A 22795-nucleotide genomic window follows, 5' to 3' on the forward strand; every position below is an offset into this window, starting at 1 on the left:
AAACGATCCCAAATGCAGTTGTAAACGATCCCAGCCAAGGAAAAAGGGTCTTATCTAGTGAAACGATTGGTTATTTTCATTAAAAAAATACAGTTTATATACTTTTTAATGCCAAACGCTCGTCTTGTCTTACTCTGCTTGGACTGTTTTTGTTCAAAATTGGGGCACCATAGCAGTCATTATATAGAGAAAAATGCAAATGTTTTCCTCAAAAAACATAATTCCTTTACGACTGAACAAAGAAAGACATGAACATCTTGGATGACAAGGGGGTGAGTACATTATATGTGAATCTTTGTCTTGGAAGTGGACTTCTCCTTTAAACTGGTTGTGTGACAGGTATGGCTGTGAAAAAGCCATAGGTTTGATCGAGGAAAAATTTTCAGTCAAAAGATTTTTTTTTTTTTTTTTTTTTTAGCTTTAACCCCTGCAAATACAGCATCCAACACATCTGTGAAACACAATCTAAGACTCGGATAACAGGATAAAATTGATCTGTTTAATAAACAAAAACTGCATTTATACAGTTTCAGACAACACAGATGCCCTTGGTAAAACACACATATTGATTAAAACATTTAAAACATCAACATTTGTCACTGAAAATCATGGGAGCAGGGTTTTCAGGCTGCATCGGCCGTGGTCATGTAGAGTCAGGCTGTGATAGGCTGGTCGTTTAAGCGTTTATTCAAACAGGAAAGGTGCTAAACGAAGGGCAAATACATTCTAACGTTCCACAGGTACGTGTGCTCGGTACTAGTCTTCTCTAATGGATCATCTGTACACGGTTCTCCCCAGACCTGGATTAGGAAGTCCTACAACTACAGATATGCATGGATTTGTGGCAGAAAGGACATCAGCCTTCTCGTTCTGTACAGTAAAGGCTTTGTAGGCTCACAAGGGGCTGTTTTAAAAATAAAAAGGGAGCGAGGTGTTCAAAACATACACGTATGCTTTCAGTTCATCAGTATCCTGAAACTGGCCACTGCAGCACTTGGGAAGTGCAGTTACAAACACTGTCATGAGCACAGTGGACGAACGGGGAAAAGCAGAGCCTGGCGCTGGCTCTTTTCCCGATTACCTGCGACATCCACAGTCATCCCCAAAGTCAATGTTTCATCGTACACAAGATATTCATGGGTGTTTATCAAGAGCTGCCATGCAAAGTGAGGTCTTGAGCTTTCCGTGAGGCCTTGAAGAATCTGTGGAAGTTGTCTGTTGTCTCTATTAAGAAACAAAACCCCTAAAAACAAGATCTTGTGCTCTTAAAGTTGAGAGGCGGGGACGGCGGCGGCAGCATCCACCTTCTTCAATCACGCAGCGCTCGTTTGCATTCACTCCGAAATAAAAACACACATGCAGAATGTACAAGTATTTACAGCTCACGCACGTCGGTTAAAAAAAGCTACAGTATTAATATGAACATAAAAATGTTTCAGTACAGCTGAATCAAAATGTAAGTAACTACTCAAGTATTTTAACCATTATGGATGATTCACCACGAGGCTCTTTTGTGGCGCCAACCTGAAGCTCGCGGGCCTTCCGGACACTCGTTCTCAGTGGATTTCAGATATGGAGATGGGAAGAAACCAGAGCCTTATGCTCATCTTGGAGAAGGATCTTCACCTGCCAGATGTTCTAGGACAAGCGTCTTCCACATCTGCCTCAATAAAGTGCATTTGCTTCAAAGCTGATTTTGTAAATACTACTACAGATTCCTCCTAAGTTCAACCATGTGACTGCGTATGCATGTGGTACCAGAAATTACAGTCCAACTTTGGGCTTCACATCCGCCCCATGTCGTCTTTCAACACTATCATCAATAACACTAGCATATCTTTCTGAAACCAATAAATAATCAGAGCAATAGAGTGCGGTATAAAAGAATAAGATGAACTGATTCGCATTGACGTTCATTTGCTGGGCCTCCACGGATTCCCAGTCCAAAATCCCTTCAGTTCATGTAAAAAAAAAAAAAAAAAGGAAAGAGACTTGTAGAAACAGAAGATGGATCCAAATGCAGGTCCATACTTTAAAGTCTGTGTTTAGTTTTCATCTTTGGTAGTGAACTTGTGCACGTCCTTTTCATAATGTCATCTGCAAGAAATGTAATACTTGGTCTGTTGCTTGTGATTGAAAGGAATCAAAAGGAACTCAAAGTGCTTTGCTACAAAACAAAAACGAGGGATTTGTTTGGTCTTCTCTGTGCTTTGAGAAGATGATGGTCCCTGGAGTGAGAGCACTGGCTAACATTTTACAGATCACGCTCTTTATTCGTACAGGGTAACGGTGCAGTAACACAAAGCTGAGATCCTCCGGTCCACACTTGCCTTGTCTGTACAAAAGAAACACAAAGAGAAGATGTTACAAGCATTTTATTTTAGCAGGGCTCTACAGACTATGAAAAAATATTTAGGAGCACCAGTGCAACTGACCAATCAGGATATTTGTGTTTGCGCTGAGGGGAGCTTTAAAGGTTAAAAAACACTGCATGGATTTTTACCATTATAGGGTAGATTTGTACATACACTGCCAACACATATTAATGTTCAAACAACAATGACCCCCTTCAGTGACTTCCATTGTCTGACTGTAACACTATTGCCTGATTTTGCTCTATTTTTTCATCAAAAATAGTTTGAAACAAGTCACAACTGTGCTGCTGTGCTTCTCCATTCAAACACAATGGCGTTTCGTTTATGAATAAACGTGCGTTTTTAAACAAATCTAGTGAGCCAGTGATTCAATTTCCCATTCATAAAGACAGTCACTTGCTTTATTCCTAAATGAATTAGCCGTTTGAAGGAATCAAATGAATGAATGATTCAGTAATTAAATCAGTGACTTGCTGCCACCTACTGGTAGATTTAGTTTCAGTTTTATCTTTTCAGTTATTTTTAATCATTTAATATTTCTGTATAACATTTAATAAATGTTATATTTAAAACTTTAATCTCAACATAAATTTATGAATGTGATTGCACTCATGCCACCTCTGAGCCTCATTAAACATATGAAAATACACATACAAGCCACTTCTGTGTTCTTCTATGCCACCTCTGTAGTACAAATTAATTTTGTTAATACTGATTTCATTTGATTGGTAAATTATTCTTTTTCTACTACTATTATAAAGGTAAAAACAAAATTCCCCTGTAAATCACTTTAAGGAGTCAAATATCACCTCGTAATGGGAAGGCTAATTTTTGATCAGATTTTTGGATTATTGATTAGAAGGTGCTCCCAAAATTTTGACTGTGCTCCTAAATTTTTTAGGTTAGGAGCACAAGTGCTCCTAAAAAGAAAAGTAAACGTAGAGCCCTGTTCAGCTTTGTTTAGTAACAATCGAAATGAAAGAAGTTCACTCACATTTGGTGACGTTTTCTATGTCAGCTGGGTCTTGGAGGATCTTAGACAGGCCTTCCAGCAGCATGGAGGCTTTGTTGTAGCGATATGCGATGTCCTCTGTCTGTTGAAACATCTCGTCTAGTGCAGCCGACTGCACCTGTTACACAAACATGACGCCAATGTTAACCACTCATTAAATCACGCAACAAAGCTCAAGTGAGGCCGCCATGACCATCTCACTCACCATCTCTACGGCATGGTTATAAATGAGCTTCTCAGCTGTTACACTGTTGATCTCGTCTACAAATCGCTGCTTGTCAGAGAAGAAGTGGTTAAGCTTGTCCGTGAGCCGGCGACACAGCGAAATGCAGCTCTTGTAGCGCTCGTTCAGACTCTTCACCACTGAAATTCAGAGACGAGATATTTGTTAGGTCCTTAACGTTTTTGACTCCACGGTAACAGTTGAAGCCCCTTCTGTAATGACAAATAGGGCTACAATGATAAATCGATGCATCGTGATTTGTGATATTCGATGATATCACCTAAAATAAAAATCTTGATTAATTGAATGTTTTACCTCAGTTACAATTAGTGAGCGATTATTTTTTATTTTTATTTATTAGGGGTCCAAGCATGTAGCACTGAAACCTTATTGTACTGTTTGAATGGACAAGAATCAGCAATCTCCACATAAAACTGATTGTGCAGACCAAACCGTAAGTCGTAGAGACTTGAAACTTGGAGGGATGGTAGTACTCACACTATCTACAACATGACCAAAGCTCACCCCAATCGGCCTGACGGGGGCGCTACAGCGATCAAAACTACAAATCGCTCATAAAGTGTCTTATGTCGTTGGAATCCTTGGCTCATGCCAGACAAAGCGCACACCTCAGATTCAATCATAAACCTGATGAAATTTTAGGGTATTTCGCATTTTTTGAAAAACTTACTTTTGCATACTCCTCCTATGTTTTTCACCCCATCGGAACCAAACCAGTGCAGAAATATTCTCTGGAGAGTGGATATCAATAATTATCAAAAAACTTGTCGCAAAGTGACACCAAAACGTTCGAAAGGGGCAGGGCCACTTTTAGTAAAATGCCTGTAACTCCTTGAACAGAATGAGATTTCTCTGTCAAACTCAGAACACTTGTGTCAGAGCTCAATCTGAGGTCACAGGAAAAAAAATCAAGGAGCTTGGCAGATTAGGAGCTTGGCAGATTAGGAGATTGGCAGACGAATTTTGAGCGCCTGTTAGACAGGGATAACGGAGGTCAAACGGAACAAAACTCGGTGGGCCCCAAAGGTCCGCGAGAAATTTGAAAGAAATCGGCCACTGGGTGGGCGACACTGTATTTTTCAAGGACGCAAACGATTGTACGTCATGCAGTTTTTCGCACATACATGCGATATTCGTATCATATGATAAAACTCCTCATTCCGGACAACTTTGCTTCTAGAACCACTGCTGTCAATCAAATCGTTTGTTAAATGATTAAGAAGACAACTTTTGCGAACTAGTACTTTTGCGAACTCGTCCTGGGTTTTTTTTTTTTTACTCAATCTGGGAAAAAAACACTGCAGTACAATTTTCTGGACTCTCTAGGCCAATAATTATCAAAAAGATGCCGAAATTCACCCTTTGGGAAGCTATAATGGGGTCGTTTAGAAAAGGGGCCTTGTCCGAATTTACCCGAAATCCTATAAAGCCTAAAAGAATCCTCAAAACTTCACGAAACCTGCTGATCACATGCGACAGGTGATTTTAAACAAGCATGCATGATTTTAAACATTTCCATGCCTTTCCGAATACGGATTCACTATTCGGGCACATCCCTATAGGGGAATCCGTAACAAACCGACCACACTGTTTAATATATCAGCTCACCTTGTTTGACAGCTGTGGATGGATTGAGTTTGGCAGACTTGATCTGAGCTTTGGCCAGATGCAGCGAGGAGGCCAACAGCTGTGCGGCTTTCATGTACAACACCAGCTGCTCCACCTGCCTGTGTGAGACAATGACCAAAGCATTACATACTGCATACTAAGCACTCTCATTGTTAAGGATCATTTGTTAGTGTGCTCTGTTCTTACCCCCACTCTTTACTGAGCTGACTGATCTGATCCACCACCACACTGTCCTGGGGTGGGTAAAGAGAGGCGGCAGATGCACCCAGATCAGGTCCTCCGGCCCGTAGAGAAGCGATCTCCAGCACACAGTCCGTAAAGGACAGCATCATCCGCAGGTGCATTAGAGTGTCCGTGTGTTCACGCTACCAAACAGAAATGCACGCACGTTAGTGTTTTGCAAGAAAAGCTACTAATTTCCTACTATGTTAGCGCTCTCACCTCCATCAATGTCTCCTCTGGCAGTTCTGGAGCTTCAAAGGTGATGAATCCATCCAAGCTGGGCGGGGAGGTGCCATAAGGGACGTAGCGCAGGCTGCTGGGAGCCGCTTCCGCTCCTGGTGGCGAGCTGCCGATGGTCATGCCCGGAGGAGAGCCCATGTACACCTTCCCGCTGGTGGAGCACAGCGAGCCAGCCGAGCTGTTGGAGCCTACTGCACACACAGATGCACACAATCAGCCACATAGTCCTTTAAGAGTCTATTAGCTTGAGATCTCGACCATAGTGCATCAAATTGTATTCAAAACAGTGGCACATGTATTAAACATGTAGTGCGGCAGCTGAAGCAGTGACAGGTGGGGCAGGTTTATGAGACAGAGCCCCTCACCTGAGGTGGTGCGCGGGCGGGAGGCGAGATGACTGCAGGTGGGAGGGGTGCTGCTGTTGGGGGGCGAGCCCACCGTGAACACAACGGTGCGGGGACTTGCCCCGCCTGCCGCCAAACCGCAAGTCCCTGCCGGGGCTGGGGAGGGACGCACACACACACACAGAGGGGTCTCAAAACACATACAAACACTGGCAGCCAATCAGAACACTTCATGCAAGACAGAAGCTTTCAGGAGAAGCTCAATGGAGTTACATATAGTAGAAATAAAATAAGACTTTGGACTTTACAAAAAGCTATAATGGGGCTACCTGTGTCCATGGGTCTCTCTGTGTTGAGGCTGTCTGTGCTGCCCTGGTACGGCTGTCCTCCTAAAGTGATCCGTACCGGCTGTTCAGACAGTCTACCAGCACTTACAGACCTGGCAAAATATACAGGTTCAGCTTGGTATTAAATGCATTTAGAATTTAGAATTAGAACTTTTTTTTTGTTCAAATTAGGGCTGTCATGATATCAGATTATTAAGATTCACAATAACGATAAATACTGTTATAATCTGGGTCTGATTTTCATCATTTTTGATCATACAAAACATTTATTTCTGCATTTTCTTCAGCTACTGCGGCAGCTGAATGCCTTTGTCTGTATAAGGGACTTCCTGGAACGTCATTTGTTTTATTACTCCTATGAGTCTCGCTTGTGGACTTTCTGCGTGAGGGCGCCCTCAGGTGTTGCGTATGAATGAAACTAATCACACGTGAGAGTTTAACACTTCATAATAGTGCTGACGCTGGATTATTATGTGTCATATTATCATATGTGTACTATTCATTTTCAAACAATTACCAATACCGGTAAATCCAGACACCCTCAAGTAACAAGATAACGATATTTCTTTATTTAAATATCACCATCATCGTCAATACTCATATATTCCAACACCCACAAGTAACGTGATAATATTTCATTATTTAAATATCACGATTATCATCAATATTGCTATATCCCGACACCCCCAATTAAAGGAGAAGTTCACTTCCAGAACAAAAATTCACAGATAATTAACTCACCCCCTGGTTCATCCAAGATGTTCATGTCTTTCTTTCTTCAGTCCTAAAGAAATTATGTTTTTTTGAGGAAAACGTTTGAGGAATGTTCTCCATACAGTGGGCTTCTATGGTGCCCGTGAGTTTGAACTTCCTAAATGCAGCTTCAGAAAGCTCTAAACAATCCCAGCCGAGGAAGAAGGATTTTATCTAGGGAAACGATCAGTTATTTTCGAAAAAAATGCACAATTTATATACTTTTTAACTTCAAATTCTTGTCTTGTCTAGCTCTGCGTGAACTCTGTGAATTCCGGTTCAAGACTGTTAGCGTAGGTCGAAAAACTCCCATCTCAATTTCTCCCTCAACTTCAAAATCGTCCTACATTGCTGCAGAAGTGACCCAGTGTTCACAAAGTGAACGTGCAAAGAAAGTCAAATGGCCTTTTCAAAACAAAATTTTGAAGTTGGAGGAGAAAATGAGATGGGTTTTTCAACAGTTTTTTTTCAACTGTCATGAACCGGAAAAAAACAGTGTTCAGGCAAACCTAGACAAGACGAGCGTTTGGGGTTAAAAAGTATATAAATTGTAATTGTAAACTGCACATTTTTTTTGTCTTCCTCATTTAACACACCTGATTCAGATCATCATCTCGTTAGGAGAAAGATCCATGAATTAAACTGAGTGTCTCAGATTCAGAAACATACAAAACATGCAGAGCAGTGGGCCTCTAGGACTGGAGTTGAGAACCACTGGTTTAGAGACCTCTGAAGCTGCATTTAAACTTTATTTTGGAAGTTAAAACTCAGGGGCACCACAGAAGTCCACATTATGGACAAAATCCTGAAATGTTTTCCTCCAAAAACATAATTTCTTTACAACTGAAGAAAGTAAGACATGAACATCTTGGATGACAAGGGGGTGAGTAAATTATTTGTACATTGTTGTTCTGGAAGTGGAGTTTTCCTTTAAAACTTTATTGCATATTTATTGCAATGTTGTTTGCCAACCTGCCAAAGGACGTCTTGCTGGCCTCTGGTGCAGACTGTCGGCTGCTGGGATATGCCGAGCAGTGATGTGCACAGAGGTCACGGCCATCCATCAGCATCCTGACTGGAGTGGGGCTGTCGGCCATACCCTGCTGAGAGGCCAGGGCCATGAGATTGCATGAGGCTTGAGTTTTAGGGATTTTGAATGGAGCGGTTGCCTGTGAGAAGAAATTACATTATTAATGCCAAAAGCTCCTGGTCTAGACCTGAAAAACTTTGACAGCTCCTACAGCTTACCTTAGTGGGTGAGCCAATGATGGTGGGCAGCGGTGACTTTGTTAACCAGTCAGAGGTGCGAGGGGAGGAGCCGAGGTGCTTGGTTGGGGAGGTGCCTAGGTTGCCGGGGCGGCCAAGCTGAGGGGAGTGGCTAGTTGGGTAGGCTGAGGCAGTGGGGTGAATGGGGTCAGACAGTTGCTTGTGTAGCTTCTGCTTGTTCTGGTAAATGTCAGTCAGCGTGGGCACACTCTGAAGACGAGCACCCAGTAATTGAGAGGACGGCACAGGGGAACCTAAAACATAAAAAAGTGTCCATCTTGTTAGTGATTCCAAGGATAGTACACCCAAAAATGAAAATTCTGTTCTCATTAGCTGTTTCCATTCTAAGCTGCGAATTTTACTTGTGTGCAAAATTGGAATATTCCATAGAACATTTGCAAATAAGCACCATCTCCATCCAAAAGAGAACAAAATTGACACTTCCTGATAAACTGGCACTAAATATCCCTAAGAAAAGTAGGAGAATCCACTGAATATAATAATTTTCATAGATAATAAATTACTTGTGCTTCAGAGCGAGCAGACGAAATGCAATAAATGTGGTCATTACTTTCAGAGGTGGATGCCTGCTGTTTGGAAACGCAGTCGTGTAAGACAGTTCTGAGAGAGGCAATTATACAGAAATACTTTGACGACAAATTTCAGAATGATCATAATATTTCAGCTAATGCGCAACAAGATCGATCCGCTTGTTAGGCAGGTTATCCCGTCCCATCACGCAAAGTCGTGACTTTTTTGATGCGCATGGAGGAATTTATTCAGTAAATGCATTTCCATCTCTCATTATTCACATTAGCTCTTTTTCGCACAAGTGAAAAAACACCTTAAGCGAGCATAAAAATTTTTGCGAATTAAGGGATTTTTTTTCTGCTGTTGTTTTTCTGAAATTTGGCATTTCTAAACTCGTTTCTGATGCAATACTTTAAAACTCACTCTGATGTCATTCCAAACTCATACGATTTTGGTTAATCGATGAAACACATATCAGCTGTTTTGACGACACCCATTCACTGGATCCATTGGACAGAAAGTAATGTAATGCTAAATTTCTCCAAATCTGTTTCAATGAAGAAACAAACTCATTTACATTTGAAACGGCCTAAGGATGAGTACATTTTTGGCGTTTACATTAACATTTTTTGGGTAAACATTTTTTAGGCACTACAGATGAGGATTGTATGATCTTTAAATAATATCAGTCTTTAAAAGCAAGATATTTAAAGTGTACCTAAAGTATACTTGAAATTGTTCCACTTTAGCACTATCAAATATACTTCAGTATATCTTTAGTTGGACTTCAGCACTACTTCCAAACAATTAAAGTATAAAATTAGTTGTTCCAATTTAAGTAAGCAGTTCAGTATATTAAAAGTACAATTTAAGGTTTTTTATTAAGTGCATAATATGTAAATGTATTTCTAGTGTACTTAGCATAAAATAAATGTATTTTAAATACATTTTAGTATATTTATTTTTCACTATTGCCTTAAAGTATGCAAAAATGGCTATTAAGGTGTTGTAAAACAAATCATATTAAATCAAGCATTTTTACATTTTACAATCATTTTACGTAATGAAAAAATGTAATACAGGCTTTTATTTACATCTAAACAATGATAAACACACATTCATAGAGCACATCACATTTGGTACAAATGTGTTTTGAAGATAAACCATTAAAACCATGTTATGGGTTTAGAACTACATGACGGTCAGTAAATGATGACATTTTATTTTGGGTGAACCATTCCTTTCGCATAACATATTATTGATATGGCACACCACATGCTACATCATTCAACCACTAGGTGGCACTGCAGTATATAAATAAGCTCTGTACCATAAAACTTCAGTGAACTGAAAGCCTACAACAACAGGGTCATCGAGTTTGTCTCCTGTTTAGACATGATTATTGAGTTCACAGGTTTGAAGGTTTATGGGTTTGAAGAGGTTCTGCACGAAAGCTCACAGGCTGCATGGTTTGTTATTATAACAGCATGCATTGTTCCTGATCGCTTGTTGAGCTCTCAGCCATAACGAGCAGCTGTATCCATGGAGACCTAAATAACACAGACATGCTGTGACCCACCGGGAGGAAGTGACTGCGGCTACCGCTTGTGAGACTGTTAATGGTCCCACTTTGAAGAGGAAACAGCAGTGCTGTGGTTTTTCATGTCAATTTCTCACATATAAACTCACCGCCTGAGGAGCTGCGACTGCGTGCCTCATGGCTCTGGGGATGTCCGCAGCAGCAGTGGCCGAGCTGCTCAGGAATAGTGCCCACTGGGGAACAAATACAGACAGACACAAATAAAATGGGCATGTCAGGACAAGTCAGTCTTTAAAAATACAGTTTTCCAGTAAACTTCTCAGTAAAAGAATGAGAGCAGAGAGCTTACCCAGTGGAGAGGGGGAGTAGGGCCGGGAACTGCCCGTAGAGAGACGTCGCCCTACAGTTTGGACTGCATCTGCAGGGTTAGGCGACCCGGACACCATTTTAGGGAAGCCCATAGGGCTTGTGTTGGAGCGCCGCACTGTGCCTGACCTTTGACCACAAAAACAACCAAAAATCATATAACTGTAGTATTTGCACAACTTTACAGTGATTTTTATTCAATTTATTTTATTTTCTTAACCAAAAATGACACAATTATGTTTAGGGCTGTCACTAACGATTATTTTGGTAATAGAGTAATCTGCCGATTATTCTGACGATTAATCGAGTAATCGGTTACTTATTTTTTTGTTGTAATAAAAATAGACCTTAGTGAACAATTACGCAATAATACTGCTGTCACTAATGATTATTTTAGTAATCAATAATCTGTCAATTATTCTGATGATTAATCAAGTAATCAGATCATTTTTGTTGTTGTTGTTGTAATAAAAATAGACCTAAGTGAACAATAGCCTTTAAAATTACTTACAATACATATAAAATAGCAACGAGCAATAATAATTAATTCAAATAAACCATCAAAAGCAAGTAATCATGATTTTATTGAACAAAACTGTCAAAATACATAATGTATTACAAACAATAGAGCTAATGTACACTATGTATTATAACAAACGCCTGCAGAGGGCGCCAACGGCCTGACGATTGTTTTTACACTTTACTGCGCAATCTTATTCTTGTTTAATATTGCCTAAACAACATTTAATTCAAATTTCCACTTAATCTTTAATATTTGGCCATTTCTTTGTGACAGAAATGCTGCTACCACTGTAATTTCTTGAATGTGTGGACATCAAAACGTGTAAACTCAGAGCGAGGGTTTGAGCTTTTATTTCAAAATCACAATAAACAGTCAGCATATTTAGAAAGATACTGATGTATTCTCCTGTGTTTGCATAGGTTTGTAAATTATTTACCTTACAAATCTGATGAAAAGGTGCAAGTTGAGTTCCCAGATGGACTTTACATTAAACCCAAACTCACAGCAAATACAAAGATGGAGTTTGAGATGCTCCACACATGTAAATGATAACAGTTTGTGTGGAGCAGCATTTACTGTGAGACGCACATACGTAACCTAAACGGATGTAAATAATTAAAGCGGATATATTAAACCTACATCATATATATTTAATGTAATTGTAGCATTTGTGAATTTACAAATAGCATTATGCTTTATTATCATTTTTAAATGGGTTTAATATATCATGCAACCTTAGAAAACTGTCTAATGCGTAAAAAGTCAAAAAAAAAATCCTCAAAAATCTTGCCCACAAAAATCTTGCCCGTCTTCCAGTGAATGACACCTGGATGACATTCATGACTCATAAATCAGGTCAGAAGCAGTTCATAAATCAGGCTACTTCACCAGCATGGTGACCGAAGTGACTAACAGGGTGAGATAATAGGCACACTGACAGCAAGGCTGCCATGATGAACTTAATCACTTTTTGAGACACAGGGCAGGTCAGAGTGAAGTAGGACAAGCAGCTGCTAAGGTCTGGCGTGACTAATAAGGGACCGTGCAACAGTCATAATCTCCAGAGTCTGCTAGTCACCTGCCTGAAGACCCAAAACTCGCCTGTTCTCAAAAACAATCCACTGAATCACTTAAATTCTCCCCGTTAGATAAACAAAAGTGGGACGAGTTTACAAAACTGATGCAATCTTGAGACTGACAAGCAATGAGTCAGACTAAGTTATGTCACAGATGTTTTCATCATAAAGACATGTACGCGCTACTAAAAGCAGAGTTATCTATTCCCATAGTTGGATGTCTTACCTCGGAGAGCCATAAAGTGTTGTGGTTGGGCTGCTGGACAGGTTCTGTTTGATACGCTGGTAATTTCGTACCTGTGTTGGCACAGGTATCGGCGTAGTCTCGCTTCGTGGTGATACCATCGGGGTCTGTCCGGTGGATGGCTGTGGTGGCCTGAGAAACCCAGGAAATAAGATTGCAATCCAGTCAGAATGCTTTTCCAAACCCATTTATGCTATACAACCTTAAAAACCCCTCATGATTCAACAAGCGATCACTAAAGTGCAAGAAGCTTCTAACTTTGTCAAAGGGCATGGCCGAACCACATGGGGTGGAGCTACAGTGTAAACATGAAGCCCTGGCCAATCAAAAATGCGGAAGGAGGAGAAATGGGCAGTACTTTCAGGCAATGGCACGTGCTGGGTCCACATACATTCACCAGTCTCAGACAAAGGAAACAAAACAGCTCATTCTTATTCTATCAGGAACGCAGTGTTTTTTCACAGGTGTCATGACTGGGTCATGTAAGATAAGAAGGAAAAGGAGCTAAACATGAAAAAAGGAAGCAGGACATTATAGTTTGAGCTCCATACTGCTGGATCATGCAGTGAGTGAGGGAGGAGTGTGAGTGTTGGCTACACGTGAGCACCAGGCTGCACGACAACTGCACACAAAGAGAGTTTCTTTGTTTGACCCAGAGTCAGTTCAACACGGCACAACAAAACAAACTGGACACAACTGACGAGGCTAAAAGTTTTCTTCTGAATGACTTTTCTTTTAGTGAAAGAAATTAATACTTTACTGTCACTTCTGATCTGAATTTTTAATCTGACCTCGAACTTAAAAAGATAGTTCACCCTAAAATGAAAAATCTGTCATTAATTACTCACCCTCGTGTCATTCCAAGCCCCTAAGACCTTTATTCATCTTTTGAACACAAATTAAGATATTTTTGATGAAATCTCACAGCTTTCTGTACTTGCATGAACAGCAATGCAACTTAAATGTTCAAGGCCAAAAAAAGTAGTAGGGACATTGTTAAAATAGTCCATGTGACATCAGTAGTTCAACCGTAATATTATGACGCTACGAGAATACTTTTTGAGCGCAAAGAAAACAAAAAACATTACTTTATTTAACAATTTCTTCTCTTGTATGTCAGTCTTCACCCTGTGTTTATGAGAGTACAGAGAAAAGGTATTCTTGAAGCTTCCTAAAATTAAGATTGCACCACTAACGTCACATGGACTATTTTAACAATGTCATTATTGCAGGGTACATACAGATACTGTAAAATTAAATTCCAGTACTTTCAAGGACTTTTCAAGCACTACTTTTTAGATTTTCAAGGTCTTCAATCTAAAATGTAACTTCTAATGTTTTCAAATTCTAAAAAAAGATAAATAGATTTTTTAAAAAAAGGCAAAAATAAAGTGAAGCTCATACGAAGTATCACTACTAAAGTATTACAAAGTATACTACACTTTAACTATAGTAAAACCAGTTAATTTTCTAAAGGGATTTGTGTATACTTCCTTCCCTTTTTCTTTGTTTTGTGCTGCCTTAATGTTTAAGAAAAAACACCTGAAAAAAAAGATTTGGGAAATCACTCTGAAATCCTGGTCTGAAACAAACGATTCACCAAATGTCTCAGAAATCCTGAATTGAATCAAATGATTCGCAAACCCGCACCAAAGTCTCGATCTGAATCAAACGATTTGTTCTCCGCGCACCGAAGTTTCAATCTAAAGCAAAAGATTCACAAGCCCACTCCGAAGTTCCGATATACTTCTAATGATTAACGCTATGCCATGTGAAGTCCCGATCTGAAACAAATGCTTAACGATACGCAATCTGAATGGAGCGCTTTGAAACAGTCATTTTGTGATTCAGTCGTTTAACTGATTCAGTGTTTCGAAAAGCTTGTGCTTTTTAAAATCATAACAAGCGATGTTGAAATTCAAAAATGAATGGCTCTTTTAATTTGGTCTGGTTTTTGCTAGTGAATCGCTTGAAAAGAACAATCAAAGTCACGAGTATGAATGAATCAGAGAGGCTAGCATAAATGACTCAACTGATTTGGTTCATCTGTTCCTCTTTTTGCAGCCATGTTTATGCGACATTGTCAGTACTACTTTTGGCTTAGCTCTCTAGTTTTCTGAAATTAACTGAAATAAGTGAAAAAGCAATGATGCTTTTTTAAAATTGCGTGAATTTTGCATGAAATATACGTGTTTATTGAAACAAAATGTAACACTTACTTCATAGATACATTGTCTTTCAATAATTCAAGCACTTTTCAAATACCTATTTAGGAATATTGTTATTCTCAAGGGTTTTTCAGCCTTTAAATTTCAAAAAGTCAAATTGAAGTACTTCAAGCACTTTTAAGCACCTTGTACAAACCCTGTTAAGAGCTTTCTGGGCCTTGAATGTGTCAGTTGTGTTTTCTTGATTTCATCAAAAATATCTTAATTTGTGTTCCGAGGATAACCGAAGGTCTCACGGGTTTGGAAAGAACTGAGGATGAATAATTAATGACAGGATTTTCGTTTTTAAATGAATATAAATATTAAAAAATGACATGAAACCTCTAAAACAGAGGTCTATAGATTTCATATTACATTGTAATTATAAAATACAATTTATTTTCTTAATTTCCTCTGTTTTTAAATTTGGATGAACTTTTCCGTCATTTAACGCTCACTTGAAGTTAACCTTTAAAAAGGTTAATATTTAATAACACTGTTTACTTTCATTTTCAGCAAATTAGTCAAGTGTGTCCAACCTTGTGGTCTTCAGCATGTATGTGTGAAAAAGAATACACAGACAATAACGGAGACGGAGAAGGTGGAGTATGTCTTGCTTGAACAAGAGAGGGAAACAGAAAAGCCACAGAGCAGAAGGAAGTGCACAGAGTCTCACAAAAACAAAACAGTTTCTGTATAACACAAGTAACAGACAAAAGATGCACGGCATATGAATGTTTTAACTGTCACTCTGTCAGCTCTGGCAAAATTCATGTCAGATCCATTGCATAACTGCACCATCAATCAAACCGTCTAGTCACAAAACACCCAACAGACATTTAATTCTGCACCTCTGGACAAAAATAGAGGCCGGCCCACAAGTGAAGGGTATGGAAACAGATTTAGATCACATGCAGATGGGAAGAAATGACAGCAGGGTGTCTATTCTTAGGCCACGAGCACAAACACATTCGTTCCCAGAGGACTCGTTCACCAGTCGTGTGATTCACCTCTCGCTGAGCCACACCAGCTTTCTCCAGCAATAACACACCACCCAGACTCACAAACAGCTCGCGAGTGGAAGTATCTCCAATGACATCCACAAAGCCAACGGATCAGTGTACTAATCCGTAGTTCCATGATGCAAACAAACAAAACATCAAGACGATTTACCCAGAGTTAATATTCCTGTCTGCATGTCAGACTTGACTGTGAACTGTGTATCTTTGACCTAATAAATGTCAACCTACTAAAGTCCTTGACTAACATTTGCACAGCTCGACGGAAGTAAACATGCACAAGTGAAAGTTTGAGCTTTTGAAGCATCGTAACGTATCTTGAGTTAAGCAAGTGAGCGATGTCACACTCACCCTCCACACAGAAGGAATTCACTGGATGGCCTGCGGCCCACTGCCCCCACTGGAAGGTCATCTGAAGAGAAGAGAAAGAAAGCCGTGAGAACTACACAAATACGTAGTCTCACATGCACCAACAAATCACAGCGTGTGAGAGTGTAATCAGCGCTCGAAGGCTTTCGTAGCGCTGACTCAGCTGACGCCTCTCTATACTCTAAAAAACACACAAACCACTCCAGCAGCTGCTTAAATATAGTGCTTAGTGTGTGTGTAAAAACAGTATACTGCAAATATTCATTTTCTTGCTCTGTATTTTTTGTCTTGGTTTCCAGTAAAATATCTAAATATACTTTTAAATGTAATATCTTACAAAACTGAGAGAATTTACATCATGTATAATTTTGTAATATATTTTGTTACAGTTACAAAAATCTTAAAATCAAGCTTAAATTATTAACCAATGTAGTAACTGAAAAAAAATGAAGACTGAAGAAATGAACAAGCTTTCCAGTAAAAATATATGAACATAATTCGAATATAATCTTAAAATGATATGAGAGGATATATCTTAAATTAAATGTATTTTTGAGTATTTATTTATTTATTGAAATATTTTGTTAGTTAAAAAAAGGCCTTAAAATTAAATCATTTTCTTAAATTATAAGCTTAAATTATTAGTTAATGTAATAAGGGAAAAATAAATTCAAGATTTACTATCTGAAAACAAGTTTTCCAGTAAAAATATCTAAACATACTTTATATAAACTTAAAACCTTACAAAACTGAGAAGATATATCTTGAATTACAAGTATTTTTCAATATTATTTTTTTTTTATTTTGTTAGTTATAAAAGACTTTAAATTAAATTATTTTCTTAATTATAAACTTAAATTGTTAGCCTAAGTGGTAAGCGCCAATTTAATATTTATCATCTGATAACAAGTTTTCCAGTAAAAATATCTAAACATACTTAGAATATAAACTTAAAATTTTACAAAATTGAGAAGATATATCTTAAATTACAAGTTTTTTTGTTTTGTTTTGTTTTTTTTCTTCCCCCAATATAGTTTTTCTAGTTATAAATTATTTTATTTTCTTAATTATAAACTTAAATTATTAGCCAATGTAGTAAGGGAAAAAAAATAATTCAAGAGTATATTCATATCTAAATATACTTAGAATATAAATTTAAAACCTTACAAAACTGAGAGGATATATCTTGAATTACATGTATTTTTAATATTTTCTTATATATATACACTACCGTTCAAAAGTGTGGGGTCAGTAAGACTTGTAATAGTCTTTAAAGTAGTCTCTTATGCTCATCAAGGCTTCATTTATTTGATTAAAAATATACAAAGAAAAACAGTAATATTGCAAAATGTTTTTACAATATAAAATGATGTTTTTTATTTTAACATACTTTAAAATAGAATTTATTCCTGTGATGAAAAGCTGATTTTTTATCAGCTGTTACTCCAGTCTTAAGTGTCACATGATCCTTCAGAAATCATTCTAATATGCGGATTTATTATTAGAATGATCAATGTTGGATAATATCAACAGTTGTGCTGCCAAATATTTTTTGGAACCTGTGATTTTTTTTTTTCAGGATTCTTTCATGAATAACAAGTTTAAAAAGTACAGTGTTTATTCAAAATATAAATATTTTATAACAATGTAAATTATTTATTATTAACTTTTAATAAACTTTTAATTATTAACTTAATACATCCTTGGTGAATAAAAGTATTAATTTCTTAAAAAAAAAAAAAAAAAAAAAACTGACCCCAAACTTTTGAACGGTAGTGTGTGTATATATATATATATATATATATATATATATTTTGTTACAGTTATAAAAGTTTAAAAAAAAAATCTTTTACAAAATTATAAGCTTAAATTATTAGCCAATGTGGTATGAGAAAAATTCAAGATTTACCATCTGAAAACAAGTTTCTTAGTAAAAATATCTAAATACATTTAAAATATAAACTTAAAACCTTACAAAATTGAGAAGTATTTTTCAATATTGCTTTTTTATTTTGATAGTTATAAAAAGCTTAAAATTGAATTATTTTCTTAATTATAAACTTAAATTATTAGCCAATGTAGTAAGGGAAAAAAATAATTCAAGATTTATCATCTATAAACAAAATATCTAAACATACTTAGAATAAAAACTTAAAACCTTACAAAACTGAGAAGATATATCTTGAATTACATGTATTTTTCAATACTGTTATATTAAACTAGATTCCTAAAAAGGCTTACATTATTGGGGCTTTCAGGGCTTACGTAAAAAAAATTCAAATTAATTCAAGATTTATTTTCTAGAACAGAATAATAATAAAATTTAACAAAATTGCTTAATATACTAAGACAGAAAATATAAGTTGAATTAAGTGTTTCTTCAAACACAATTGGATTTTTTTTCTTGTTTTCAGCATAAACAAATCTAGATCTAGAATCTAGCTCATGAAAGAAAAAGAAAAAGTGTAAACCAAAAAACTATCTTTAGTTACATTATCTTACATTAATGGTCAATAGAGCACAAAAAAATAAATGAAAACCTTATCTTACACTTTTTTCTCAAATAAATGTATCTCGTTTTAAGGATGTTTTAATAATTTAACTGGAAAGCAAACAAAAAATACTAATTATTAAGTGATTTTAGCAATGTAGACATCAGCTGTGCTCTGTCTAGGCATGTGGCATGTGTTCAGTGACATTGTGACTCACAGTGTTCTCCAGAGAGATGGGGCACCAGCACAAAGTCATCAGTGTCACAGGAGGAGTTCTTACTGCTGGTGCTGCCGCCCGACTCTTTGGACAGCTGCAGGTAGTTGGGAGGGCCTAGAGGTGGAGAGGACAACACATCCTCGGGGAGAGTCTGCATGTCTGGCAGGGACTGCGACACAGAGGTGAAGGTAAACACTGGATTACCTTCAGCTGAGTCAGTACTATGACACATCTGAAGACTGTAATCATCTCACACAATACCCAGGAATATGCTGACACCTGTGGTGGTGTGACAGTGCATTCAGCAATGACAAAGTAAGGGGCTTACCGGCGGAGAGACATAGCGACAGGAAGGAGAGCTGCCACACGTGCTGTCTGTGACCAAGCCAGAGCACGTGGGCACTGGCACAGGGCATGCTGGGTAAAACAAAAGCTGGTTTAGTGTCCAGACACATCTTACTCATCAAAATTACTCATCAAATGCTCTCTCACTTACATTTTTTAATAGTTGATGTCGGCTCCAAAAAAGGATGACTGAAAAAAGTATCTGCAGACAGAAGAGTATACAATAAGGGAATACCAATGTGCAAATCCTCCCACAATGCACTGAAACATTAGAAATAAACTGACCGAAATCCATACGATCCTTCTGGTTCCTCTGGAGCAGCCCTAGCAGAAGATCTTCCAGTTGAGGAGACGTCTCTCTCGGGATGCTGTGAACCAAACGCATTAGTTATTTTGTAAATATAACCCAGTGACTGGCCATGCAGGGTCAGAAAGTTCTTGGAATTCATTAAAAATATCTTAATTTGTGTTTTGAAGAAGAATTAATGACAGAATTTTTATTTTTGGGTGAACTATCCCTTTAAGTATTATGACAAGTAATGGGACGAAAGAAAAACTAAAATAATCAGAACTCTTACTTTGGCACCAAAGTCTTGTTCTTCTCATAGAACATCCTCAAGTCCTGTGGACTGTTAGCCTGCTCACATAAACACAAACACCATTTAAAAACATAAAAGAATGTACATAAAATAGCATATATATATATATAGTTTAACTTCAATGTCATGAAACTCACCTGGAAAGGTGGCTTTCCCACGAGGCACTGATAAATGACAGTCCCAATGCTCCATAGGTCAGCTTTGGCATCATAGTTCTGGGACATGATCACCTCCGGAGCCTGCGGACGGAGGTGTCAGATTTTAAAAACATGATGCCGCCAATTTCTCACGCCACTGCTGTATTTGACAAATCTGAGACCGTGAGACAGAATCGAGCCTGTGGCTACTGACCATGTACATTGGGGATCCACATAATGTGGCTGCCATCATGTTGCTCTGGAGATATCGTGCAAAACCGAAGTCAGCTGTAAAACAAAGAGAGTGCGGGTGTTATTAATAGCAACATACTGCTGTCTGAGAGTCACGACTTATAACTGCACAGACAATGAAAACAAAGAACCGGCTGTGTGAGAGATCAGAGGGCGGAAAGTGTATGACGTATTGAATAGACTGTTAAGTATGAAAGATTGGGTACATATAAACTGTTTACGAGATCAACAGTTTACATCCCCCTTTCAGAATCATTACAAATGTTAATTATTTTTCCAAAATAAGAGGGATCATACAAAATGCATGTTATTGTTTATTTAGTACTGACCTGAACAAGATATTTTACATAAAGAATGTTTACGTATAGTCCACAAGAGAAAATAGTTGGATTTATAAAAATGACCTGGTTTGAATCTTAATACTGTGTTGTTGCCTGAATGTTCCACAGCTGTGTTTTTGTTTAGTGATAGTTGTTCAAGAGTCCATTGTTTGTCCAGGACAGTTAAACTGCCTGCCGTTCTTCAGAAAAATCCTTCAGGTCCCAGCATTTTTTTGTGTTTGAACCCTTTCCAACAATGACTGTATGATTTTGAGATCCATCTTTTTACACTAAGGACAACCGAGGGACTCATATGCAACTATTACAGGAGGTTCAAAAGCTCACTGGTGCTCCAGAAGGAAAAAACATGCATTAAGAGCTGGGGGTGAAAACTTTTGAACAGAATGGACGTGTGTACATTTTTACTATTTTGCCTAAATATCATATTTTTTCATTTAGTGGTGACCTTCAGAGGCTACAGAAGATAGTTACATGTTTCCCAAAAGACAAAATAGGTTAAATTTACCCTGATCTTCAAATTCAAAAAGTTTTCATCCCCCAGATCTTAATGCATCATGTTTCTTTCTGGAGCATCAGTGAGTGTTTGAACCTTCTGTAATAGTTTCATATGAGTCCCTCAGATGTCCTCAGTGTGAAAAGATGGATCCCAAAATCATACAGTCACTGTTGGAAAGGGTTCAAATACACAAAAATGCTGGAAAACCAAAGAATTTGTGGGACCTGAAGGATTTTTCTGAAGAACAGTGGGCAGTTTAACTGTTCAGGACAAACATGAACATCTATCACTAAAAAAAAACAAAAAAAACACAGCTGTGGATCATTCAGGTAACAACTCAGTATTAAGAATTCAATGGGAATTTAAACTTTTGAACGTTTTTATAAATTTAGCTATTATTTTCTCTGGTGTACTATATGTAAACATATTTTATGGGAAATATCTTAATCAGGTCAGTACTAAATAAACAATAAAATGCATTTTGTATGATCCGTCTTATTATGGTAACATAATTAATCATTTTAATGATTCTGAAAGGGGGATGCAAACTTTTGACCTCATCTGTATACAGTGGACTACAAACATCTTGAGATATTTATTTCTAGTTTTATGTTCAATTTTGTAATGTGGTTTTAGACATTTTATTTTTACAGTAGATATATTATGCTGTATAGCACATCAATTGTTGGGGAGAGTGTTACCAATCTTGATGCGTATGCCGTTGATGCTGGACTTCTTGCGGCCCGTGTAGGACAGCAGGATGTTCTGAGGTTTGAGGTCTCTGTGAATGATCCCCTTGCTGTTGAGGATGCGCATGGCGGCTGCAATCTGCTGTAGAAAGACCCTCAGTGTGTCCTCTCGCAAAGTGCCCTTGGCTGGAAGAGCAAAGACATCATACTGCTGAGTATGTTTAGTAATGGCTATAAAATCCATTAAGACATTCTATAAAAACCTCATTTACAAAGACACACTTGCAGATGGTATGACCGCTCACATCACACAATGCTTCTAAACAGGACATTTCCTGAAAATCAAATGGCATCAAGAAACCTCAGATTCACTAGTTTTGAAGCTTTCAAAACAGATTTTAGATTCAAAACATTTTCACATTTACTTCTTCGAAGTCCAGTCATTACAAAAGGAATCCACGTGACTGCCAGTTCTGTGAGGGTGAAAGATTTCCCCAAGAAGTTGGTTACAAATTTGGTGTGATGACCAAAAGAGAGCACCTTGGTTTGAAAGTGACCTCTGTGTGAGCTGTGCTTAATACATCACTAGACAATTTATTATACGCAATGGAACTTTTCTGCTGAAACGGCTGAAATTTTGCTAAGGTGACCACACCTTTACACAGATAACACAGATGATTCATTATAGCCAATGAGTCATTTGTAGTCAAATAATTATTATAATAATATTGTATAACTAAGCACAACTAGAAATGTAGACTGACTATTAAAAAGTCCTGACCTGGATTTTAATTTCCATGATTTTTCACCACACCCAGCATTTTCAGTGGCCCGACAGAAAACGTCCTCACACAGCTAACTCACACAGTTATTATAACAAGCAGAAAACTCCAATAAACTAGAATATGCCATTACTGACT

General features: G+C 37.8%; 1 protein-coding gene across 3 annotated transcripts in view; it reads right to left on the reverse strand.

The window, feature by feature from the left end:
• Nucleotides 1-485: 485 nt before the first annotated feature.
• The window catches only part of ulk2 (unc-51 like autophagy activating kinase 2), a 43543-nt gene continuing 21233 nt past the window's right edge, over nt 486-22795 (reverse strand). The window contains exons 6-27 of one of the 3 annotated variants that reach the window (XM_051128512.1): nt 21888-22061; nt 20312-20385; nt 20098-20199; nt 19940-19998; nt 19647-19729; nt 19513-19563; nt 19345-19433; nt 19017-19185; nt 16290-16350; nt 12695-12844; nt 10853-10998; nt 10653-10736; nt 8415-8686; nt 8139-8335; nt 6396-6505; nt 6088-6222; nt 5702-5910; nt 5447-5625; nt 5240-5358; nt 3593-3750; nt 3370-3505; nt 486-2335 (exon numbers count right to left, since the gene is read on the reverse strand). In XM_051128512.1, coding sequence (XP_050984469.1) covers nt 2271-2335; nt 3370-3505; nt 3593-3750; nt 5240-5358; nt 5447-5625; nt 5702-5910; nt 6088-6222; nt 6396-6505; nt 8139-8335; nt 8415-8686; nt 10653-10736; nt 10853-10998; nt 12695-12844; nt 16290-16350; nt 19017-19185; nt 19345-19433; nt 19513-19563; nt 19647-19729; nt 19940-19998; nt 20098-20199; nt 20312-20385; nt 21888-22061 — 2822 coding nt within the window. In that variant the 3' untranslated portion in view covers nt 486-2270. Of the gene's footprint in view, nt 2336-3369; nt 3506-3592; nt 3751-5239; nt 5359-5446; nt 5626-5701; nt 5914-6087; nt 6223-6395; nt 6506-8138; nt 8336-8414; nt 8687-10652; nt 10737-10852; nt 10999-12694; nt 12845-16289; nt 16351-19016; nt 19186-19344; nt 19434-19512; nt 19564-19646; nt 19730-19939; nt 19999-20097; nt 20200-20311; nt 20386-21887; nt 22062-22795 lie in introns of all 3 variants that reach the window. The other 2 variants (XM_051128511.1, XM_051128513.1) reach the window with 2 other exon arrangements.

This window comes from Labeo rohita, chromosome 15, assembly GCF_022985175.1.
Source record: "Labeo rohita strain BAU-BD-2019 chromosome 15, IGBB_LRoh.1.0, whole genome shotgun sequence".
NCBI classification, from domain to species: Eukaryota; Metazoa; Chordata; class Actinopteri; order Cypriniformes; family Cyprinidae; genus Labeo; species Labeo rohita.